Below are 27,001 nucleotides of genomic sequence, written 5' to 3' on the forward strand. Positions count from 1 at the left end.
GTGAAAAAATGCAGTGTACTAACTTGTAGGGATGCACTAAAATTGGCTCAAAATTTGTGCCAGAGCAAGAGGAAAAACCCCTTGATTTATAGACCTGCACATTAACAAGTGCCTCTTTCTTGTTAGTCTCTCTCTGCCTTCCATTTAGTGTTCATGTTACTGGAGTTGGATTTCCTCTAGACCTGGGCCCTATTCACTGACTGCATTACTACCCCAATTCCACTCGAGATCTCCGTTTCCAGAATCCTGCCAAGCTGGCAATATGGTTCCTGAGAGACTACTTTCCCTGACATGCAGTAAGCTATTTATTGACACACCACTGTTCCCATTCAGTTCTGCACCTAAGCACTGCAGTGGATAGCAGTTCCATATGTTGGATCTGTTACACTTCTCTGGAAAATTATATTACTTTGGGTAAATAAAAAGCTAAGAGCAGCAGGAAAAATATCATAAAAATGAAGCCGAATTTGTTTCATCCTGCCTCCATCAGCAAATTTGGTCTGTGACCTCTGCATATGAGTCATGCAAGTGCTTTAAAACTTGCAGTGATTTATATTTTCAGGATAGGAAGTTCAAGGCTTATATTTCTGCTCCCCAACCATACATTATTTTTCTTTATACACAATTTCTTGATAATTATCTATGAACTAAAATATATAGGCATCTTTTTTTCCTACTTTGTGGTGCACATTAACCAAAACCATTCATCTCAATAACCAGTCTCTGGGTTCTTGGCAGAGTAGAGCTGAATGTGTAGGTTATTCCTGGAACCATACTAGGATGCTCTCATCATAGTTTTAGTCATGGAAACAGGCTTCTACCAAGACAGGCATTGTTTGTTAAAAAGGAAATTCCCAGCATATCTGTCAGAAACAAGGAGTAGTAGGGTACACCACTTAAAAATGTAGTATTTGCGTTGGGCTGTTCATCAGAACACTTTAGTCTGTTCTACAAATCAAGTGAGGCTTTTTGGAGCTTTGGGCTCATGTCCTGCTGAGAAATCTGCTCTCTGTACTCACAGTTCCTCAGCAGCACAGCTTCACTCCTCGAGACTTACCTTTATAAAAGAGCAACAAGTCAAAATACCACAGAGATACCAGAAAAAGGAAGATCTCACCCATCACATGCACACCAACTATTTCTGATTCCACATTCAGTAACCTGACTTTCCATTAGTTTTTCAAATGATTCTATAAAATCATGAGTATACATGCTACTGTTTTGCTGTCAGCCTGCTGATCAGAACCAGTGACTAACTCCTACTGAGGCAACTCCAAATCAAACATAATTACTTCTGGACTTCTGTAGGCTGCTATGGAATGGCATGAAAGCTCCAGTGAACTGGACTGTCTATTTTCAAGAGTATACAGCACTTCTATAACATGGGCACACTCTGGAATCATGAGACAAAAGGTAACTCTACAACCCACCATATAAACCTAGTACTGATTCTACATATTTGAGCTCTGGATTTTAATCCCAGAAGTGGTAGAGTCAGGGTTCAAGGCACATGGTCCATTCAGGGAGCAATCTGGTGGTCAGGATCTGGGTGACCTAACACTTCCCTGCGTGTCTTACAGGGCTCTACTTGAGTTCACAGTCTGCTTTGAAGAGAACTAGCAAAAGAGGCTACTTTTCAGTTTCTCTACACATTACTAGTTAGGCTTTTAAATCCACAAACCTGTGTTTTCTAGGGTCTATTTGACCTGTTTCACAACACTTGAAAGGTTACAAGGAAACTGATTTGAATGGGATAATTTGCTTCCCTTGTGATTCAGGCTCATAAGAACCACAGTGCAGCTCTAGCCATAGATATGTTGACTTTACCATGTAGGGACCAACTTAGGAATCACTGTATTGGTGAGCTGCCACTGATTAAGCACTCTTTGCATCATTCCTGTAAAATTTAACAGAGTCTCTTCACTGAAAAAAAGTGTAAAAATCTGTCTCCACAGACAAATTCTTCGGGGTTCTGTGTCCTCAGCACTTGCCTCTGCAGGATATTTTATGACAACAAAAGAGAAGTGTCTCGCTCATCGGAGTTTGGGGAGTTTGCGTGGCACTGGTGTTTATCCTGTTTGCTCTCTTGGAGTGGTCCTGCCCAGACAACAATAAAAACTTTTTCATCTCATTTCTCTAGAGAACTAACAGAAATCAATAGTTCTGCTTTATCTCACGGAAAATCTCTGGGGTCTCGTGAATCATATGTTGGCAGCTTTATATAGATGGAAATCTGTGTTCATCCCTCGGAAGACTTGCTTTAAAACAACTGTCTTTAACATTCAGTCTTTAGTCAATCTTTCAAATAATTTCTAGTCTGAACGAGTTAAAACACAGGTGAAGTTTCCCTGCTGAATGATCAGCTCAAGCACAAAACCTGACCTGACAGATCTGGATCAGTTTTAGAAGTCGGCTGCAAAATGTTACATCAGTGAGCAAGTTAATCCTAACCCAGGACCTGAAAGCTTCTGTTTTTCTTCAAATGTTTCCATTTTCATTAGTACTACAAGGCATGTCAGGCGAATCCTGCCCTTTGTTACTTGTGCAGCCCGATTGCAATTAAGCTAACAAGTCTGCTGTAGTACAGGATGGTGTCCAAACCCTTTTCATTGCTGTGGTTGCTCAGAAAGAAGAAAGCAAACCCTTAATTTGTCACTGAGGTAAGCATTTATCAACTGTGGGCACAAAGGAAGGTCAACACATCTCTGCTGTTTCAGAACTACAATGGCACTTTAAGCCTCCTGATACCACTTTGATGCAGACAATGGCCATTATCACTATTTCATGAATATGAAAACAAACACAAAGAAAAAAAAAAGAAGAAAGAGAATTTGCATGCAGCCTCAGAACAGGATTAGTGCTCAAAGGCTGCTGGTTCCCAGGCACAGGCTTAGTCCACGTTAGCAGCAGCCCCCCACCTACACCACTCTCACCCACATCACTCTCCTCTCACTCACTTTCCTGATTCAAGCTGCTCACCTCCTGAACACTTCTCTCACCTTGTCCATCTCTCCTTCCAAGGCCCGTGTTTGTTGTCACCTTTCTACTCTCCCACTCTGGTGCTGCTCCTGCCTCTTCCTCCCAGTGGATTTCCCCCTCTCCACCCTACAACTGCAGGCATAGAGCCAGACCTCTTAAGTCCAAGTGATCCTGTTTTCCAGATCCTGCAGAGAGCAGAACCAGACAGGTAAATGATGAAAAACAGCACCCCATGTTGCCAATCTAATTTATCATATTTTGAATGTAGGTATTAAAAATACTAAAATTATTATTGACTCCCTCTTGTCCCACTTAGTGGTACCCTAAAGTGACAGTTTGAACTTTGCCTTAGAAATCTGTTTCCAGTGTTAACTGCTGATTTTACATTACATCCTAGATTGAGTATTTCTCACCATAATCTCCAGCCTTCTCTGTTCCCTGTAAAACATTTCTTCCTGACAATTTTTGAAAAGTCTTTAAACAATATTAGGAAGAGAACCTGATAGTCTACGCTTCTAGAAACCAGTGTTGGCAGAACCGAGTTTAAAAGCACTGCATAGGCAAAAGAAAATATTTCCTGGATCAATCAAAGCTTAGTGCAAGAAAGGGAAGATGTTGCCTTTAATAGTCAAAGGAATCTACCACCTTGTGAAAGAGCACCAGGCAGCCAAGCTGTGCTGAAGAACAAACAGGAGATTTTCAGTGCCTGGCCCCTCACAGGGCAAACCTGTTGGTTTATAATTACAGCTCTCTCTGCTCTGCCAGGGCAGGCGAAAGGCCAGGCGAGAGCAGTGCCCCTCCACAGCAGCACCTGCATGCAAATGCAGCACTATCAGCTTAGGGGCTCCGAAGGGAACCACTTGCCATAAGTAAATGCACTTTGACAGCAGCTCCTAATAAGAGGAAGGAAATGAGGGAGAGAAAGAAAAGTGATAGGAGACAAAAGGACTTTATAAAACAGGGCTTTATTGCTTTCATTTGAAGCATTTTCCCTTTGTTCTGTTGAGCCTTCCAATTCCAGATACTGCACAAAAGAGATACCTGTCTAAAAAAGTTTATTTCAATCTGAAACTGACTTGTAAGATGCTTCACTAACTCAACAGCCCATTATCAGGAGTAACAATGAGCTACCTCTAATTAATTTGGTGCAGCCTTTGCTTCTGATACCAATCAAATCAATATTAATGGGGAGTTGTGCTCTCTCATTACAGCACAAAATGGGCACCAATCTTCTCATGAAGATTTTTGGACCATAAACTGTGTTTGAGGTCAGCGTAGTTGGCTTCTTCCCACACCCCTTTTTTTCAACCAGGATGGAAAAAAATATATAATGATGTGCTATTTAGTACCTGGATAAAAATCTACATTCAGGCTGCCGACACCAAAAGACTGAAACCAGTTCAATATGAAGAAATCTCAGTCTAAGAAAATAAAGATTTTAGTAGTTCGCAGAGCTCAAATTAAACACTTAAATAGGTAACACTAGATATTTCTCATGCTGCCTCACATTTCTCTATTTATTTTTATCTGCAGGATCAGGCGTGTTAGAGAGGGAGGCCTGGTAAGAATTGCCTCAGCCATCATTCTTGGTTACTTACATCTGTGGTCAATTTTCCACACTTTCTTCCATAAAAGGTAAACGAGGCACTGTACTTGCAACAGGATAATCTAAACAATATGAACAATGTTACTGTTGAAGACCATCTGGCTCATCAAGCACAGCTCCAGACTTTTAACTCCTTGAATAAAGTGTGGAACCCCACAGTGTATTTTTTTAATCCAAAATTCATTTTTAAAATGGTAAAAGTAGAGGTCCTGGAGACATGAGGGATTCAGACCAGGAGAAAATTCAGTTTCTGGTATTATCCTTCTTGTATCTTACGTATGTCGCAATCCAGGCTAGAGACAAACACTCAGATGTCAATTTTTTCTACAAAAAAAGCCCTCTGTGCGTAACTGGTATGTATGCGGTTGGTGTTTCAGAGGGGAGACAAGAGGGTTAAGTATTTCATAATTCACTTCAGCTTAATGGCCTGATTCTGCCACTTCTTAAAAGGTAATAAAAGTCAAAGTAGGGTCACCAGGAATTAGAGGAAAATAGGGGGGGGGGATAAGGGTGAATACGACCAAAGAAGGCTTCTGCTAATTGTACACACAATTTCTTATCTGTAGGTAAATTAACAAGTGGCTGCTCTCTCGGAGAAAAAAGTTAAAGCAGCATTGGAACAAAATAACATGGAAGAGGGAAAGCTGGTAGGGACAAAAAAGTGACCCCAAAAGTCCAAAGAGCAAAGGAAGCATTGGAGCTGGCTGTGCTCCATGCTCCAGAAGGCAGACCATGGCTCTGCCTCAGTTTCCCCATCCACCCACTCCCAGGGGAATCACAGCCCAGGGGAGCAGTGCCAGGATTCACCTCAGCTCCATGAAGCGCTCTGCAATACAGAATGGCAGCAAGCTCACGGCTTGAAGCAAAACAGCTCCAGAGACATACAGGAGTTAAATATTCTTACACTTCTAAAAGGCCACAGACTTCAAAACACTCTTGTTTTTGAACTGAGCAACAGAAAGAATTAGATTTTGTCACGGGTCTTTGTTCAGTTTTCTCTCAGCTCCATGATTTCTCGATTCTGTGATTTCTGTGCACAGAGCGGGTTAAAAAAGCCCTCTAAGCCTTGGCTGTAACAGGGCAGGGTTTTGGTCCTCAAGAGGGTTGTTATCCTCCAAAGAAGTTTTAATGGCATTATAAAAAGCAAAACAAAACAAAACAAAACAATAAAAACATCCAAAACAAAACCAAAAAACACACAACCAACTGGTTGTTGAAATAGTTCAATGCTTTTTATTTAATTTCTAAAAATATTTTTGGAAAGGAAAGCAAAGAAAATGAATTAGAGCATAGTTGGATTTTTTCTTTTTGTGTAAACACAAAAATTAATTTTCATATTCAGCGGTTCCTTGCTTTAAATTCTGCATCTTGCTTTAACTAGAAACATCACCCTATCTGGTTACTAGGTAGAGCACACACAGGGCTGAACCTTCCCCTATAGCAAGCTCTTCCAGCCACTCCCAAAAACATGTGCCCACAACCCTTTTTCAAAGTCTACTCTAATTTAGATCTAATTTTCATTGAAGCTATTATATCATAAGCCCACTGCAATATGTACTGACATACATATGCTGCATTCTTAGCTTACAAAATTGTTTTAAGATGCAAGAAGCACTTTTGTGAAATTATTTTTTTAAAAAGTCTTATTTAATATATGCTCATGACTCATCTTTTTTTTTTTTAAAACGCAATGATACAGTAAGCAAGATAGGTCAGGCAGTTTTATGATTAATGGGGTCAAAAAGTTAGAATTCATATTTAAAACTTTGGTTGCTCACACTGAAACAATTAACCCCATCTAGTGAGCACCAACTACACACCAGGTCCCCCAAAACAATGTACAATTTCCGAAAAAAAGCAGTACTATATTACAAACCCCTTATTTTTGTGTGTGTTCCTTGCCTTCAAAAACAGACCAACAGATTTCTCCCACTTACAAAGAGATTTTCTGAACGTAACTCTTCCAAAACAAATCTAGTTTTGAAGTACAACGTGTTAGAGTACAATGTGTAAACTAGGCATGCCCTAATGGCTATTTTGCTGCAAAAGCATCCTGTTTTCTGCTGTACCAACTGAGAGACCTTTCCTCCTACTTAAGCTAATATTAGGATTTGAAAAATGAAAACAGAAGTGATTTGATCAACAAGGAATTTGCTGCTGAAACCTTCTGTACGTTAATGACAACAATGGTTATAAAAGCATCTGCCAATTATATTGTAGCTCTAAGAAAAATCAATCCTTTAAATTTATTTTGCTGCTAACTCGACTGAGTGCTCACGATAGCGAGCATCAAATGCACTGTAAGCAACTCCTGGATTTTAATTAAGAGCATTCCACAGGAATAATGCTAACACGTGCTGAGTGATAAACATATAAGCACTAATACTGTTCTGTAAAGCCTTAAATTACATGCTCCAGTGCGCTGGATTTAAATCCTAGAAGACACTGGCACCAATTGCTGGGATTACAACTTTCAATTAAACCTAGAACTAAATTGCTGGATTTCAAGCCATTTCTTTAAGCCACACCTGTCTGCTAAGCCTTTCACCACATTCACACTTAATAACCCTTAACATTTTTCATCGAGAAAGCTCAAAGGTTCTTCCAGATTTAATCCCTATCACCGTTCCACTTCACACATCTGGAAACTGAGGCACACAATAATTAAATATCCCAAGCTAATGCAGGAACCTATGACCACTTTTTGAATGGAGTGACTGTACCTTGTTTCCAAACTTATTGATCATTCTCACTCCCACATGATCATCATCTCTTGTGCAAGTATTCACATGGCCTTACAATAAAATATGCCAGGAAAGAGCTTCAGATTAAAACTGAGGGTGAACCTAATTACATGCATGTAAATTAACACAGCTAAGTCTGCACCCATTATTTATGAGGCATATTCTAGGTGGGCACCTCCTTAGACTTGGTAACAGAAGTCAGCACAGCAAAAGTCTACAGCTGCCTTTGAAAACCTCAGTCATGTTTCCATCTAACTGAAAAGAGATCAAAAAAGAAAACAAAACCAAAATATTTTCTCCCTTCTGATTCTGTTCTCTATTTGAAAAAGTGGTTAATTGCTTTTCTAAACAATGTTAAGCATACTCAGAGTAAATCTCACCAAGAAGCATTTGGCCAACTTCGTATGAATTTCATACAGCAAAATAATCAAATTTTCTTAAAACATCATGCCCACACTCTTGTCCACACAACAGCTGAAGAGCTGCATGAATGCTGTGCATGGTGGAAAATTTAGACACAGGGGAGAGCTTTGCACCTGCATTTCCACACCTGGAGTACTGTGCCCAGTTCTGGGCTCTCCAGTGCAAGAGACACATGGAATTACTGGAGAGTCCAGTAAAGGACAAAAGGTGCTTAAGGATCTGAAGCATCTCTCATGAGAATGAGACTCAAAGTCCCAAGGCTCTGCTGCACTCAGTGATCTCCAATCCAGAAATGCTCAGAAGGTTCAGCTATTGAGAGAACTGGGGAACAAGAGCATAGAATAGGACGAAGCATTGACTCAGCCATGCATGCCCTCAACCACTCTTTACATGCACAGACATCAAATAACTAATTCAAATTAAAGAAATCTAAGCCACATGCATGTACACAAACTCCTCATTCCTTTCCTGCATTCCTACAAATATTTAGATTTATTTAGCATCCTGGTAAAAAGTGGTATATTGCACAAATATGCTCTGGGCATAAGATCTGTCACAAATCAAAATTGTTAAGAATTATTCTTTATTTTATCTAATGTTTGATATATTTCATTAAGTATGTTGAAATCCTTGTACACACGTAGAAGTAAATGACCTGAGTACTTTGAGAGGGGTGAAGCTAACATGTATCACTTCTAACAAAAAAAATTATCCTCTCCTTTTCTGAAGGCTGACCTTACAAAAGTAGGTAGGTGCTTCCTGCAGATGAAATCCCTGAAACTGCACATTCTAGTCAATACTCTGTAGTAACTGCTTTGAAGCAAAAATAAAAATGCTTGGGTTGCTGCACCTTGTCCAAAGGTTTCCGTGTCAGCAACAACACTGTATGTAACACTTTTAAAGCCTGATGAGCTAAAAGACAAGGAAGACTCTGCTACATTTTAAATCCCTTACAGTGCCTGGGTGAAACAACTGAAGAAAACCACTGCAGCTGCTTGTTCTGTCTCTAGGTTTTGGCATTCATTATTTAAGTTCAGTGGAAACTGTTCAGCCTTGAAGTTGACTGACTCATGCACTTTAACTTCCAATTTCCTGCAAACAATCCATTAGTTTTTGGCAAGTTTCACACTGCACAGTACTTCCCTGAAAAGGGCAGCTTCCAAACTCTTCTGATTTCAACAGTGTTTTTTGAGTTTAACGAAAGTAGAATTTGTACCCGTGCACTTAGAAAACTGAGTGTGATCCCCGCCTGAAGATGTCTGACATGCTTATCAAAGGCATGAATGACTTTGCCCAGAAACGTTCTCTCCAAATGTACTTGTTGGGACAAATCCTACTGCGCTGTACTGTATATTCCAGAGGAGGCAGTGGGCATTTATCAGAGAACAGGAGGTGAGTTTAGATGTGCACTGTTAAGTTCTACCTGACAAGGAAAATAAAAATAAATATTTTCATACTACCTACACCTCTCCCAAAAGTGCACTACCTACTCCTACACTTCTCTGGGCTTATAATACATGAAATGAGTTACTTGATAAGTAAATGCTGATTCCATCATTTGCAGCTACAATGGTTTTAAAATTTACCATTTCCTTCAAATATTTTGTCCCTAAATGGTATCTGAAATATGTCAGTAACTCAAAATGGAAAATAACTGTGGTATCTCCATTGCCACTAGCTGGTAACTGTAGGTTAATGTGGTCTAGTAAACACTGACTAGCAAAATCATTCTTCTTCCATCCCCAGTACGTAATTATTTAAAAATATGAAAAGAGGTGAAAGCATCAATACAAATACATGTGCATACAGCTTTCAAAGTACACAGTGCGATTCCAAATCTCCAGTTCAGATGACACAGTAAAAGAGCTTTGCACATTAAAATTAACTTTATTAATCTGTGCACCTTGCAGAGTGTGGTGCTGGAATCTTGTGTTTATCCACACTCTAAAAAGGCTACAGTAAACAGCAGCCCAGGTTTTCTCACCTCAGTGCATCAAATCGCCATCCACACAAGGCAATCATAAACAGGTTACAGAGTTTTCATGTTCATTCAGGTCCCTAGCCCTCTCTCCTGGGACTGTCAGCAGAGCAAGCTCCAGAATGTTCTGAAAGGCTTGTTTCTAAGTGTTTAAAATGCATTGTGACTACCAGGGATTTTATACGTTGTGGGAACTTAAGTGGCTATGGCTGTGGAACTTAAGCACCTAGATCTGCTATGTATTTGGGTGTTGAAAAGACATCCACCAGCTCTACAGGTGCTTCCATTCCAGCTGGGAAAGTCCAACAGATATTTAATTCCCTACTGCTGTACATGAACACCGGCATAAACCTGTCTCAAACAGCAGGTGCTTATTTCCCAGCTTCCTTTCCCAAGGAAAGGAAATACCTGTGCACAGGTATTTCCACTGTAAGTAAGATACACAAAGATGGCAGACCAAAGTTATAATAATTAGTTACTGCTGAGGGTACCTTATTTTCTGCACAAGCATTTGATGTTTCATAGCAATTCTAAGAAGGTATTAATTTCTTGGTATGAGTGTTACTATTCTCCACCTCGGAAAGAACTCTGTCCTACCTTGCTGAAGCCACTGGGAAGTATCCCCAAGGACTGGTTAAATGCTCACACAATTAGCACAAGCCTAACCCCTTTCTTCCTTGCTTGCTTTTCTAATGGACACGAATTTCCTCATTTTTAAAAACATGCTATTTTTTGCAGCTTTGCTTAAGGTTCATTCTGACAGATCCACTCCCTCTTTCCACCACACTTCCAAGCTGTAGCAGAGAATGTGCCTGATTTAATCCTTAAGCTCCGCCGTACTCCGACATGATCCACGTATGCACCTCTTTGAGCACATGAATGGTTTCTTGACTTGTCTCCTTGACTTGTCTCCTTGCATGCTTATTGTTAAGCGGGGAATTAAGTGGTTTGTCAGACTGATCCCAAGTGCTTAGCATCTGAACAGCATGAAGTTTTACTCTGCTGAGTAAGAATGCATTTCCCAGAACTTCATCTCTCTATCCACGTTAACTGCCTACATACAACTCCACTTCCCTGACAAAAGAATAAAATTTACAGACATTCTTATCTCCCTGGGATTTATTACTGAAACTGGAGACCGGTGGTTTGAACTGGGGGAGCAAATAAAGCAGAGGTGGTACACTAGTCATCCAGGGGTTAAGCTAATTTGTTAGTGCTCTTGCTGTTTCTTGCTGTCAGCCACTGTGCATCCACTCTTTAAATTCTGAAAAGAACACCGACCTTTAATCTGTGGTATTAGTTCCTTTGACAAAATGGAAGATTATGTCTTTCTCCCACAAGCCTTCATGCGAAGCTTAGCCAGCTTCCATCTGGTCTGGCTAATTAAATGTAAGTTAACATTAAGTTAAGAGCCAGCTCCAGCCCACAGACCTTCTATTCTGCAATGGCAGATTTATTAATTGGCTGAACTATTCGAGTATTTAATACCAAATTTTGATTACTTCTATTTTCTTCACTCTCTCATGAAAACAGGGAAATGTTTTTGAAGACATATTTGCATAATTTCAGTTCAGAAACACAAAACACCAAGACCTGCTAACAAGATTCTGAGCAGCCATAAAACTGTCAGACTTTTTTCTCCTGCATTTGACATGTTAATAAAGTACCGTCATAACAGTGTGAAGGATCTGCCTATTATGCACAAGATCTGGAATCACTGGAGCTGTACACTTGAAGCTGGCCCTGACCCACAATCTGGCCCTATATGTACTAAAACTACAGCCAGTTGTTGTATGCCTTATTCAGTCAAAATCTTCTTTGACCCTAACGGGCGTTCTGTCTGAATGAAGAACAAAGGGATTAGATCTAATATGGAGAGCTACTAATTAGAATCATGCCTGCAGTAAACTTTTGATACAATTCATTTGTAAAAATGAAAATACAAAGAATCTACTAAGCCAAAAGGGTGCTTTGCACTATTTTAACATTAACCCTATGTATGTCTGGTACCTGATCTATTTCACTGTATTTAACATTAGATGTGAGAGAAGAAAACTATACATGTCAAGACTTTTAAAATAAATAATGAAGCGAAGTTAATTTATAAATTTGTTTTAAAACAAATAATGACATTACTTTGAGGAAGACTGTTATCAAGTAAAATACCTTAAACCTCTTAACCAAACCTTTCTTCTTGGGGATAGAGGCAAAGATCACACTAAGAAATGCTATTTCTTCATATATTTATTTAATATAATGCCTGCTGCTACTATATGTAAAGCATATTTAAAAATTCAAACCCCAGGAAACTCCTACTTAGTTCACATACAAAAAACCTGCAAAAACAAACAACAAACCCAACCATTTAGAAGTTGTTTCATATAAAAATCTAAACTGTATCAAGACATGCATCAGAGAGTAAAAAAACCAACAAAAACTGTGAATGGCACAACGTTGTCTAATGGAGCAAGGCAAAACACAGAAATGAGGAGACCACTGCTCCCTTCCAGTTCTTTGCCTACAGAAGATCACATGAGTAAATCAATTCACCTTTTTCTGCCTCAGTTGCCCCAAGCAGATGGTGCAGGGAGAACAAACACTTCTCTTTTTCTGACCTCACTTTAAAATTCTCAGGTGTTCCAGTCAGATGAATAAGGGGAGACTATTAGCAGCTAATATCATGTTGGAAACAGAAATGAACAAGCAATTCACTTCTAAGAGACTGAAACAAAAATGCTGTTTTACAGGGTACAAGACCACCAAGAGACATAAATAATTTTTTATTAAGTTAATTATAATATGGGGTTTTCTTATCAAATTCTTCTGTTCTCTCCTCTACCCATTAAATTTACCTGCTTGCTGAAAAAACCAACCAACCAATCAACCAACCAACCAACCAAGAAAAACCCCTTCTCATTAAGCTTTCAATCTCTGTTTTATCCTCTACCTACTGTACTTTACATTTGTGTTCTCACTGTACATTCCAACTCTTGTTTATTTCCATAGCCTACCCTGGCAATGCTGTTCTGCCCAGAATTGTTACATTTCAATTGGGCAAAAGCAGAATGTCTGATAAAATCCACTGGGGTAACTCCTTAAGAAATGAGATATAAGACCCAAAATGCAATCTAAATTTACTAGTCTGACTCTTAAGGCTAGATACGGTTTTCTTCTAAAGGCCATTCAGATTCAGTTCATTTTCAGACTAGCAGACGTGCACAGAGAACTGCTGAGCTCCATTCTGACACAGCAGTAGCTGATTCCTCTGAACTCATTCCTGGCACTCGGGCTGCTCCCGCCAGCTTTCCTCGTGAGCTGGAGCCACCTTGTGCCCTACAGAGCACCTGCACCCTGCGGGCTGCTCAGGGAAAACTGTGTTTGCATGCTGGCATTTTGTGCATGAGACAACTCCTAAAAAATATTCATCTGGATTCTATATAGATCGTATAATCAGTGAGTAACTCTTTGAAATCAGTTAAAGATTATTTATTTGCAGGTAACTATTTCAAGTCAGTTAAAAATGATCAAAATAATAACGCTGCAAATCAACTGGATGCTGTTAATTTTTTTTTCAATTCAACTCACCACTGCAATAAGGTTTTACGAGTTATGCAAGACACTAAGTCACTTTGAACACTCGTGGTATAATGAGAAATACCACCACTATTTTCCAGTTTATTATGTGTTCTTTATGTATGACTGAGAATTCTAACAAAGCAGTGACAAGAATGCAAGACCATGAGCTGCTCTACTGCATGTTTTACTTTGCAGTAAAACAGTAAAGTCTCTTCCTCTGCAGTAATGCACAGCTAATGCAGTTTTATGTACAGCATAAAAATATTTAAAAGTCCTGCAGTTCAGATTTGGCCTCTAGCCATAAAATTCAAATCCAGCTTTGAAACTCACTTAAAACTCAGAGTAGACATTTTTTTTTCTCATTATAAAATAGGGATCACATGCATCAAATAGATCTGGACATATTTCCAGAGGCTACTGGGGCAAATTCTGACTTGGGGCCAAGTCCACCATATTCATGTTCTTTTATTCTGACAGGATCAATAGCAGATGTGTTGAGGACTGAGGGTACTGAGCCAATAGATATTTCCTTCTCAAAGCAAGAGTGATGTTCTTTATTCCAAGTGGGTAGGACAGATGTGATCGCACCTTCTAATAAAATTAATACTTATCATTTAAACACATGAGACCTGACATTTCTTCTTAAGCCTGAAAGCATAGGCCACAAAAAACCCCAAACAAACCACAGAATCCAAATCCCTGAACTACACAGTTACAACAAAAGTGTTCTGATCTTTTACCATTTTTCTTCTTCATGCACTCTGACGACAAGTTAGGCATATCATCTTTTGAATTCAGCACTGCAATACATTATACTGCATTTACTCTGAGCACTCTGACATTATCATTATCTTCTTTTGTGCCCGACAGCAACTGCAGCTCCTATAATGCCATTATTGTAATTAAGAACAATCTGAACCATTGACAGCATTGCCTCGTTTGCTCTAGAATCCCCTGTGCATTAGTGCTCTTCTAAACCAATATTTCACTATTAATAGTTTGCTACTTTAAAACTGCCTAGGGTTAAGAAAAAAAAAATTAGGCCTCACCCTAACTCGATGGCCAAAGAAAAACTTGCTAAGAAAAAAATGAAAGGCAGTGCACTGGCAAACTGTTACACTTTTCTGTACACACGCTGAAGATGAATTCACACCCTGCCAACCTATTCAGGCCGTTACCCAGGTGAGGAAGCTTATTTTGGCTTGCTTCAAAAGGACCACCTGTACAGATACAAAAGAAAACATCTCTTCTCCCACTAAACACACCCAAAGTACTTCTCTGTCTAAACTCTCCCTTTCATTAATCCAGCTCACAGTTGGCTAAGTAGGGCATGCCAATTTAGACATTCTTGTCTGGGAAATTCTGACTGCAACTCCCACCCCTGCAGCACACATGCTCTGTAGGCTGCCTGCACCCCATCCGTTTGCTGAGGGTGACACCTGCCTGTCCCTGAGCCAGGAAGGTGGTCAGCCACAGCCCTGTGATCACCGAACAGCAGCCTTTCACTACTGTAATTCCAGGGAAACAATCAACTGTGGGCTAAAGAAGTGCAGTGCAACTGGCAGGTCAGCACTGACACATCAACATGTACCTCTTAGAATCCAGAAAGCCCACAAACGGCCAGGCCATCAGAGGCAACATCAATTTATCCTCTGCACTAAATGAGAAGCTGGAGTACTAACAGAAAAGAACGCAGCAATCACTACCTGCATGCTGTCTGAAAAGGGGTATGTCGAAGCATCACTGGTAACATGGAGCTTTATATATTTTTAGTAGTGTGAACACAGACAAGCACCGTATGAAAATGACCAAAATATGTGGCTAGTGGAAAATAGCTGGCACCTCCCAAGGAGATTTAGACAAACGTGGAGGCAGACCTTTTCTTCTTGTGAACACACATTCCATTAGAAAATTACAAACCTTGAGGTAAAGAACATTCAGGAAATTATAATGTTTAGGATACAGGTGGAATTTTTTAGTCTTTCAAAGCTTTTGCAGTATGAGATTTTATTTTCATGCCTGGGACATCACTACTGGGCTGGAAATAAACACCTCCTCACCCTAACACACCCTTCAGTCACTGCCAGAGCTTCTGAAGGGGAACAGTGCTCACTGACAATTGTTGCATCCCCTCTCCTCCTAAAGTCCCTTCTTCCAAGTGGGATTTCATATGAATGAAGGCTAATATCACCCATCACTGGGTCACTATGAATAAAGACTAGTATCACCCATCACTGGGTGAGTGCCACAGACTGCACCACCACTCCGCAGGAAGGGCAAAGAACAGGAGCAGCTTTAAGCTAAGCAGGAAACAGAGAAGCCAGAAGGACTTAACCGTGACTGCAACTATCAAGAATGACTCACAAAAATATATGCCAGGTGTTTTTTTCCCAAGAAAAAGTAACATATTGTCAACCACGGTACACTATATGCTGCTTAACACAAAGATGAATAAGAAGTCAGGAAGAGAAATGCAAAGACTAAAAGAAAAGCAGTATTGCTAAGTCATGACCTATATGCTCTCTTTAATTTTGTATTAAATCCATATATATGATACAAACATTTCATAGCACCATACGCAATTATTTCACAAGGGACTACAACAAAACTGAAAGGAAACTAGAACATTTGGGACTGTAGAGCCTTGTTACTTAACTCTGCAATTCTTTAATATTTTGAGTAAGATCACTGCTTGATGAACAGTGGCTCAGTCCAGAGCCAGGTGCCGGATTTGGGCGAACAGATGGTGGCTAATCTTCCTAATACAGCTCTGCCAATACAACTCACTCTTGACCAGTCACATCCCTGGGTTCTTTTTCTGGCCCTTGGTTTTCTCTGGCCTGTGCACAGCTTGTCAAGGGGTAGATGCAGAGTACACTAAGGATTCACATGAGGCTGTTGATCTGATTTTGTTTTTGGTCCAAGACATCTTTTGTTTATATTTCAGTTTGGTCACTAAAGTGAATCGACTCACTGGTGCACTCAACACACAGATACACACCCAATTCCAACAGGGACAAGGGTATTCAAGCCAAGTAATGTTGTTTATTAGTAAGTATTAGCACACCAAGCAGAAAATGCATGATGATACATGAAGAGAGCAAGGCTACTCAGTGCTCCAACTACAGCCACACACTCAAAAGTAGCACAGAAACTACTACAAGCTGCAAAAGGCACACAGAACACACAGAGAGCAAGCTAAGTCTTCAGCCCCACATTTGGAAGAGCTGCAAGTGAAAATGTGCAGCACTGCAAAATATCCTGCCTTCCAGCTCATCCTCTCACGCAAAACAGCATTACACTGCTTCCAGCACAGCACTGACTGGACCACCTGCAGTGTCAACTGTCCTCTCAGGATCATCTCCTTTTGGGTTTGGCTGCAGTTTAGCTAATAAAATTGCTTATTGTTAGGGATACAAGTCAACAACAACTGTATTTTAACAGGAACTGGTGTGGGGTGGGGGGGGAGGAAAAGGACAGAAGCAGCAGAGGGAAAAGCAACACAATTTTAGGTACACCTCAACAACTGCTTTTCTAAAGTTTCACTTCACAAAGAACTGTGTCCCTACAACTGCTGATTTCACCTTCAGTAACATCAGCATTCTGCTGAAAAAGACTGCAGAACTCTGGATTAAGTTATTAGGAAGCACTTGATCTCGGATACAGTGACACAACAAAAGAACTGGACTGTCCTTATCTTAATCTCTGTGAGAAAGGCAGAGAGACCAGTATTAAACTATTTGGTCTGCAGGCATCATTCAATCGTTGTGAAAGACATTAAAGAAAGAAAACAAAACTTATCATAAATCCCAGAGATTGTGTCCAAGGGAGACTCCAAGAAGCTCAAACCTGTACTTACAGGAAGCTGCCTCTAAGGTGAGAGGTTTCAGAAGATGTAGAACCCACAAGCAGTAATCAAATCCAGTGAGACCTTTTCTCCTGGTCTGAGTCTTGGTCTCTGGGTCTTCTCTTATCATCAGGGCAGATTCCTTTAAACGCCAAGGGAAACAGCAGAGTTCTAAAACTCCAGATTCTCTTGACAGCACACTCATCATGAAAACTTCATCCTCAGTTGAGAACCTCTTATTTGCTCTATTCTGCAGCTTTACTTAGCTATATCCACCTTCACTTTGCAAACCAGATACATGTTTTTATGAGGATGATATAAGGGAATGCATATGTTAAATCTGGAGATGTAAAGAAAAAACTAGCACTGAAACAAAGGTATATCAGTCTGAGATGGTCTCTAATTGGTTTTTTTATCTTTTCCATGGCTCCATCCTGTAACCTGAAAGCCCTGGAGGCTCTTCAACCACTTGTTCAAAGCATGGTTATTTTTAACTGAAACCTCAGCTCAGAACATGAAGGAATTATTTAAATGGCAAAAACTCAGGAAACTCAGGTATACTTCTGCAGCATCTGACTTGCCCACATAATTTAGGCTGTTTTTGCAAATCGAATGCAAAGATGGAGTTCGCTGACTCTACTGCCCTCATGCAGGTAGTCAAAGAACAACAGAATTCATGGCTGTTCTGGGTCAGAATAGGAGATCAAAGCCCAGGGCCCTGGTCCCTGGCAGAAATGTCTTCTTTACAATACACACAGGGAAGGGCAAACCAAGAGAATTTTGTATAAGCTCCATAACAGCTTCAGAATCTTAACAGATGTCATAACAGGTATTTTATGATTTCTGAACACAAAATGTTTGTGGTGGCCTACATGATTGCAAGTGGGCCACTGGAAACAGTGGAGGTCTTTGCCATCTAAGATCCACCCAGACCCACTTTTAGCCCCCACTGCCCACACCCTTTAAAAAGTATTTCTGACATCCAAAACATCCCATAGCAATAAGTTTCAGAAATTAATCATGTACAGCCTGGCTCTGTGTTCTTTTCACACTACATCTACAACCCCTCACTGCATGCATAGGTCTTCCTGCCTCCAGTGAGACACCACCACAGGCTCCTTTGCCTCCTCTCTGGCATGGAGGAGGTTGGCAGTGCTGTGCTTTGTGTTAATCTCAGCACTGTCAGCACAATTCCATATCCTATGTGATCTAAGCCCTTTGCACCTGCTAGAAGGCACTCACATAAAGCAGGCACAGATACACTCAGTTCTACCATGATAACTTTGGATTTAGACTCAATAAACTGTCTGGCAAAAAAGATGGCATTTGAGGCTCGCATGTTCCTACAGATTTGATTGTTGTCCATGGAAGACACAGTCCAAGCACAACTGGACTGAACCCTGCATTAATATTTGGTTGAAACAAAGAACTTTTTAGAATAATTTCAGGATTATCTTTTGCTTCTGAGACTCAGAAACACATTCACAGTATTTTCGTATCTTTCTCTGAACCAACTGGAAGCAGAGGGTATTAAAAAAGAGGGGTAAAAAAGCTCCAACCCAGCAGAGCTTGGCTCGACAGATGCCAAACAGCCTCAAGCAGGGTGGAGCTGTCATGTACATTTGTGCCCAGGAGCTGCATCTGGAGGGCAATCACCATCCCAGCCTGAGCAACAGTTGGGTGTTCAGCTACGCTTTCAGAGGCAATTATCTTCCTTTCCACCAAGCAATCCCTTCCACCACCACGGCAGAGGCCTCCCCAGATATCCCCTGACAATTCAGCTTCAAAGCATCGAAACAAAACCCCACTGCTGTCCTCCTGAGTAGTTTCTGTTCTACTATAGATCTGCTCAGAAGGCTTGAAGCAATGAAATGAAGACAAACAAAGCAAGTGGACCTCCCGTCTATTTTTCCTTTTTTCCACGTTCCTTCCACAGAACAGAAGTATTTTATCTACTTAAGAGAACTTGCTCCAAGGCAATAATTACTTCAATGGAGATACTAAAAGGTTTTGTCCAGCATCACTCTGCAGCTGTCTATAATGTGCCTGTGGCAGTACACCAGGGACACAGAAATACGCAGCACAGCATATAGGGAAAAGATTATAAGCACATTCCAGTTGCTATGCAGTGAGGTTGGTGGTAAAACACATTATGTCAGACATCAAAACCAGCTGTTCAGCTACTCTGATGGCACTAGAAGGCCTAGGGTTGATGTACGGATATCCTGCAGTGAAAGACAGAATTTCAAAGTATTGGTAAGAGTGACAAGAAAGCCTTTCCCATGCTTCATTTTCACAGGAGACACCACATGCCATCTTCGAAACACCAGTATGAAATCAGCATCCAGTGGTTCATTTTCATCATTCATGTGATACATTAGCAAATATGATGGTAGGAAACAGAGCAGCTCTTCCAGCTTTTGCTTTTAAATACAGCATCAGGCAAGAGCAGAAGAAAAGCCTCCAGTTTTTCAGCTAGCCTAGAATCTCTCACACAAGAAACTGACAAGCACAAAAATCTACTGACATAAAAACCAGTCATTTGCACTCGTGCATTAAGTGGCAGAAACAGGTCCAAAGAAAATGGTTCAAATACATCAATTAAAATTTAGCAGAACATTTCTTGTATACTTTTTAGTACTTTCATAGTAAAAGGCTCAGAACAAGACTAAGGCATGATCCCTCTGTCAGTGAGTCACACAGCAAAGCACTTTACTTGTGGATCCCAAAAAGACAAACATTTTACTTAAAACACCTGAAATGCTTTCACCACCCTACATTTACCCTCACTTGTATTCTTAGATTTTTCTAATTACATATTATTCCATAAAGTGCATGATGGAAACAAAGTAAAGATTAAGAAATGTAAGGTCAGTATAAAAAACCACCAGAATCTACAGTATTTTACACTGTTAACATACTCTTCCCTTAGTCACAAAGAGAATACTGCCTACTGTGACCCCACATACCAAAATTAAATCAAAACAAGACATACAACACAAAAAGAAGAAATATCGTAAGTGGAGGACAGCAGAAAATTCATTCTTTTTCCTGCCCATCAACCCCAAACAAAGTAGGCAGAGGAGCAGTCAAATTACTGAAAATGATGTCGTATCAATTGGAAAACTGACTGAGCCCATACAATTGCTCTCCAACAAATTCATGGGTCCAAGCTGTCTGTTTCCCATCTGCTCCTCTGCAATTTAAGCAATTCTGAACTTTGCTGTCCGTTCCCAAACGTGTCACTGATTTATTAGCATGTCAGGGGCCAATTCTTTACATTCTTTGCTAAGGTAAGCTATTAGGGGGAGTGAATTTTCTGTGTCTGTAATTGCCACGCCAGGAAAATTCAAGGAGGACAATCACACATGACCTTACTAAATCCCCCATGAAAAATTCATTAGATAACACAACACCCTCACACACATTTTTTTTTAAAAAGGCCATTCTGTTCTCTTCTTACATGTGTTTAAAAATACTTTTAGTACACAGTACAGACTACTACAAGGAGGTTACAAAAGATTTAATTAGTGGCTCCTTTTTGCTAGTATGATGAGCTCCACTATGGATCTGAACTCCTGACAGATAAAGACTGGGATCCTTCAGTAGCATTTATGGGGTGGCCCAGTCTTTGAATGCCTTTCAGCCATGAAAGGGATGGAACCCTACAAAAAACTACAAATCATTTTTGCACACTGCAGCTCAGTTTGCAGACAGGTCATCAAATATACTAGTATTAGATCACAATTCTCTCACTGACTAAAAAGCTAATTTAATTAATTCCAAACATACTTAATAACTTTTCATTTTTGCTACCTTAACAGAATGTAAACTCCATTTAAAGATGCAGCTGCAGATGCTCTCACAGGGAAGACTAAAGTACAATGTTCTCATCCTTGAATTACACCACTGGTGCTGAGATATTGTAAATGAAAACCAGACTGAGGCTCTACATGACAGATGACAACATAAGCAAATTTGAGCTTCAAATTCCAGATTTTATCGAATATTCTCTAACATTTCATGGCAATGTATTTTCCACATTAACATATGTCTTATGGTATGACTAATCCCTGCTTACACCATGTGTGATACCTCAAGTATCTCAGGTTACTCTCTTTGTTTTGATCAAAAACTTGTGCTGTCACATTAGAGAATTCATTTCACTTGTCTAGACTACCCTCACTTCTACCACTGGTGGACCTCTTACCATTGTCAAGAACTTTAAATTTCATCAGGAAAGGCTTTCTATATATTTTTTAATATGTTTATACAACTAAATTATTGTCATTACCAAAATCCTGTCTGATGTTGTATTATAAACTATTTTTGCTACATCTAAATCGACACAGACTTTACTCTCTTCATAAACAGTCTGTGCTACTTTTCATCATAAAGTCACTTCAGATCCTAAAGGATTTTCATTTGGTGGAGCATTTTGGCACTGGCTCTGTTGTTGCAATATATAAAAATGTAATTTTCACAATGATCAAAATGCCTGCTGATGACATGAATACAAAACTCACAGAGTTGTTATCACGTATCATCTACAGTTAACTACACATATAGCAGAGACAGTACTGAAGTGTAACCAGCATAGTCCCTACAAGAGATAAAACATTTTTGCATTACTAAAAACCCAGTTCTAAGCCCTTGTGGTAGAACACTGGACTAAATCAGTACATTGCTGTCCTTTGTGTAACAGCAGAACTTACACCAACTGCAGGACATGGAAATTTTCAGTTGTCCCTCATTTATCCTGACTTATACTGAACATTTTCCAATACATCTTGTGTGTAAACAGTTGAATAACCACATGCACTCTGTTGACCAAGACCCATCTCCATAGGAAACCTGCCACAGGTTGGTTAAAGCAGGAAAAAAAAATCCCTAAGAACAGAGCCTAGATGAACAAACAATCTGACCTCTGAAATTCCTAGCAAGGCTTCAAAAACACCTGGAGCCCTACAAAAAAAAAACCAGCACAAATAAGATGGAACCTACATGGGCCACAATCAGCAAGGAAAAAGGTGACTCGTTAATAGTTTGCAAACCTGTATTTATTTCTAGCAAAGATAAGGACGCATGAAGAGGACAGCCTTCACAGTAAGGTTGAAGCCATCTGAATGTGTTAAAACCAATAAATCAACAAACCAAAAAGATAAAATAGGATACTATCAATCTCACATCTATATATGCTTCCACCAGAGAAATGCCACAAATACATGCCCAAGTTAAAAGGATACTAACGTGAAATTAACACGACTTTTTTGTCCATAATAACGAAGTCGCTACAAAGTTAATTAAAAAACCCCAACTCTCTAAACCATTGTTATTTTTAGACAGACCTTAGAAATTTGAGAAACACAAATGCAGTTTCAAAACTTCAAAAGGATAATGAAACAGTGATAATGAAATGGCAGGTGCAGGTTTTAATCAATACATTAAAGTAATCAGAAGAAGTATGATTTCTCAGAATACATCTTTTTGCAAGATTACAAAATTATGGATAAAAGTAACTGCTGCATCTGTTTGCTGGAGATTAGTGATTCAAACATCTATCACTGCAGAAAACAGCATTTAATAATAAAAACAATAATAACAACAATATAATGGACATACCCACACCACCACAAATAGGCTCACTAAAATATCTCTTATAATACCTACAACATGGACTCATCAAGGAAGATTGCTGCTAGTTCAATATTGCTAGTAGTCACAAATACTCTAACAGAATAACGTCAAAAAGTGGGTTATTAATGAAGTTGCTATTCTTTACTATTTCATCAACGTCTGGTCCATTTGCAATGACCAGAAAAAGCCAAATAATGCGAGCACAATTGTGCAACATGGATTAAACCAAAAAGCAGGGCCAAGCATCACAGAAAGATGACGTGATAGCTACAGAATGAGAGGCTGTGCTCTCCCAAGCTGTCTCATCCTTGTCCACAGCACTGGTGCTACTCTGAAACACTGTACCTGGTTTCAGTGCCCAGGTGCACATGAGAAGCAAGGGGCTGCTGAGCCTAACACCCTTCCTCACACTTGCAAGCAATGAATGTCGCTCGAAAAACTGACTTTGCCTCCTTTGCATAATATTTAAGTTCAGCAGCGGAAAAAAAATGGGTGAGCGAGGTTAAATTCCAATTCTCTGTCTCATGAGGTTTCACACAGGCAAATTCAGCAGGGGGTGGGCATTGATTCACATGTATGGACAAAGAACCAGACTGTCCTACATGCTCGGCGCTCTGCAAAGGTTCACTGTCGCGGGCAAAAGCTTTTTGCTTAGCACAAGGCTAACTGCGTGTCGAGCCCCTGAGGAGCCATCAGTGCTACGAACATTAAATCAGTTGTGTGCATTGCGCAGGTTTCTCACAGCGGCGTGTGCTGACCACGCCGAACACCAACCCAGCGCGTTGTGAATCATCCGAGCACCGAGTTTTTGGGTGTCCGCACAGCAAATCTTGCTGAGGGAAAACCCCCGAGCGTTCCCAGGCCCGCCGGCCGCCTGGCACTCTGCTGGGAGCGCTGCTTCCCGGCCGGGCCGCACACAGGGCAGCGCTGGGAGCGGCCCCTTACACAGAGCCCGGGAGTGGCCCCGGAGCGGCCCCGGGAGCTGCTCCCCACAGAAACCCCGGGATTTCTGCCCCGGAGCAGCCCCGCTCGGTGCCGGCGGAGCGGCGGGGCCGGGGCGGCTCCTCCCTCGCCACTCGCCTGCCCACCCCACCCCGCACGTCCTTCCCCGCCAGCCCCTTCCTCCCGCTCCCCAGAGCCTTTTCCTCTCCCCCTGTCTCCTCCCTCCTCTCCCCCGTACTAAGGTAACTCCCAGGAAATATGCGAACCTGTTAATTTTTACCTTCTTTGGCTTTTTTCCTCCTGGCCAGCGTGCCGCCGAGCTTGCCCAGGAAGGAGTCATCTTTCTTTCTGGACGGGGGAGATTTCGGGGTGGGGGACTTGGGGGAAGAAGGGGACTTCTGCGGGGAGGTTGCCATGCTGGGCCAGGCGCCGCCGGCGCTGAGGGACGGAGCAGACGGACCGAGGCCCCGGTGCCGTGGGAGGCTGTTCCCGGCTCTGAACGGAAGCGGAATTATTTCAAGCATTTGAGGCAGCTCCTGCTCCACTCTCCCGGCTCTCCCGCTCCTTCCCTCCCTCTTCCCGCCCGCCCTCCCGCCGGGGAGGGCCTGCTCCCCTCACACGGCTCCGGCTCCCCTCACACGGCTCCGGCTCCCCTCACACGGCTCCCCTCACACGGCTCCCCTCACACGGCTCCCCTCACACGGCTCCCCTCACACGGCTCCCCTCACACGGCTCCCGCTCCCCTCACACGGCTCCCCTCACACTGCTCCCGCTCCCCTCACACGGCTCCCGCTCCCCTCACACGGCTCCCGCTCCCCTCACACGGCTCCGCAGCCCCGGGCGCTGTGAGAGCTCCCGCCTGGGGCACCCGCTGAGATTTTGGGGGGCTCGGCTGTACCCGGGGGCACAGGACGCTGCCTCACCCTCCGCTCCATCCTCCGCCCGCTGTCTGGGGCTGGCTGGGTTGCCCACGCAGGAATGGGGGTGCCGAAAGTTAAAGGCAGATGTGGACGGAGTGTCAGGGCTCAGCTCGGTTCATCCCAACTGCTCCTGAGTGAAGGCCCTGAAGGATAGGAGGGTCGCAGCTGCCAGCAGATGTTTCTACATCCTGCACTCAGCACCGATAGGAAAATAGAATCATGGTCAGGGTTGAAAGGGATCTTAAAGATCATCTAGTTTCCAACACACTGCCGTGGGCAGGGACACCTGCAATTAGACCAGGTTGCTCAGAGCCGCATCCAACCTGGCCTAGAATACTTGCAGGGATGGAGCGTCCAGAGCTTCTCTGGAGAGCCTGTTCCAGAGCCTCCAATAAAGAATATCTTCCTAATACCCTGTCTAGACCTACACTTCTTCAGCTTAAGGCCTTTCCACTTTGTCCTGTCACTACCTGCCCTTGCAAAAAGTCCCTCTCCAGTTTTCTTGTAACCCCCTTTTAGGCACTGGAAGGCTGCGAGTTCATTCTAGAACATTCTCCAGGCAGAACAATCCCAACTTTTTCAGCCTATCTTCATAGGAGAGGTGCTGCAGCCCTCTGAGCACCTTGGTGGCCTCCTCTGGATGTGCTCCAACGAGTTCACACCTCTCTTGTATTGGGGGCCCCACATCTGGACACACAAAAGAATTCATGAAATAATAAAGTGTCACTAAATAGCTTACTGCAAGTTAACGTTTGAGCTTACTGCATACATTTCAGTCTTGACAAATTTTTGCAAAGCGCTTCTGCCTGCAGGCTTCAGCTACATCTGTGGGAGAAGCGGTGGCATCAACATATCCACTTCTACAAAAGAAAACTGTTGTAGTCAGACCAGTATAAAAAGCCTGTGGAAGGAAAGGTGATTTAACACGATAGCTTGTCTATACCAACCCTGCTTTGATTTGCAGATGAGCAGCTTAAGGGAGAAGTAGGTTTAAAACAGATAATTTGCTGTGACTGGTTCAGGAGGCATCCAGGACTGGAACAGCATTAATGTCATCTGGATGCAGTACTTTCACTTACCACTTAATCACTTGATTAACAATTCAGGCAAAAAGCCACACACACTTCATGCAAATATCTAGCTATCCATTAGGCATAATAAGTGAAATGAAATTACCATGAGGATATTTCTAAATCAGCTAATAATTGTTGTGTTTTTACAAGCCGGTAACATTGGTTAGCTGATGAGGGGTAGACATCAATGCCTGTTTGTTGCATGCAGTTAGTATGTGCCCTGGAGAAAAACTTTTATTCATCCATCCTGCCATCAGTTATAAGCAGGAATGAGCCCAAACCTTAGCACAATCCTTTCTTTACGTTTGCTCTCAGGTTCATAGCACCAGTTATATCTCAGGCCTCTTGTCTATGAATTTCAGCCTGAAATTCCCATGTTATTGTCTTTTTATGGAAGGGGTGCTAATACAGTGTATGGATTAGGAGATGAACAGTTTGCAATAATTTTTAAGAACATGATAAGACAATTTCAAAAGGAGAAATACACACATCAAACCCTTTTTAAAATATGCCTGTAAATCTGTGGCATTTACAAACACAGCAGTGACCCAACTAAATCTCCATTGAGAGCCAAATGACTACACATGGATGTCAATACAGGATTTTGTGGGAACAGCAGAAGAGAGAATTTTGGAAGCACAAGTGTGCTTGCCTTTGTACCCCTGTGTTTCTGGTAAAGACAGAAGGAACAAGTAGGTACCTCACAAAGAGCAGCAGGTACTGGGCTGTGCACTACAGGGTAGTGTAGAATTCAGCATGCATCTGCCAAGTCCCTCACAAAATGGCTGAAAAGACCCAGAATCTTTCCTATTTCACAACATTCAGTATATGTAAATTAATGGTAAACACAGTATTACTTTATTTAATAGCCTCATGATCTATGGCAGTTTCACAAGGGGAAAAAATTAAATGAAACTGTGTTTAAGATAAACTTTATCAGATCTGAAAACTCAAATACTGTTTGCTTTAAGTAATGATGCTAAAGCAACAGCCAGACTTAAGTTTACAGTTTTGACTTTGTGTTTTTTAGTGAATTTTTTTTTCAGGATTTATGTGCTGCTCATTTTGTATAACATTATTGCAGTGTTTTTCCAATTGTGGTGTTTCTCTTTGAGGATAGTTACAACATTTTTCTTCTGTATCTTAAATTTAGAATTACAAATGCTACCTTCTTTTTATCTAGGTATATCTATGAACATATGGCCTTAAATTAATACTGCATTCATCGCAAAAGGCTTTATAGATACACACAAGGTCTAAGTTGTGGCAGCTGTGG

General features: G+C 41.3%; 1 protein-coding gene across 1 annotated transcript in view; it reads right to left on the bottom strand.

Annotated features, from left to right (window-relative positions):
- PARVA (parvin alpha) overlaps positions 1-24,673 on the bottom strand; it is a 64,174-nt gene extending 39,501 nt beyond the window's left edge. Inside the window, exons 1-2 of the mRNA XM_085063094.1 lie at positions 24,656-24,673; positions 24,013-24,227 (exon numbers count right to left, since the gene is read on the bottom strand). Of these exons, the coding sequence (XP_084919220.1) occupies positions 24,013-24,148 (136 nt within the window). The 5' untranslated portion in view covers positions 24,149-24,227; positions 24,656-24,673. The remainder of the gene's footprint in view (positions 1-24,012; positions 24,228-24,655) is intronic.
- Between the last annotated feature and the right edge of the window lie 2,328 nt (positions 24,674-27,001).

This window comes from Lichenostomus cassidix, chromosome 5, assembly GCF_008360975.1.
Source record: "Lichenostomus cassidix isolate B80296 chromosome 5, HeHo_3.0, whole genome shotgun sequence".
Taxonomy (NCBI): Eukaryota; Metazoa; Chordata; class Aves; order Passeriformes; family Meliphagidae; genus Lichenostomus; species Lichenostomus cassidix.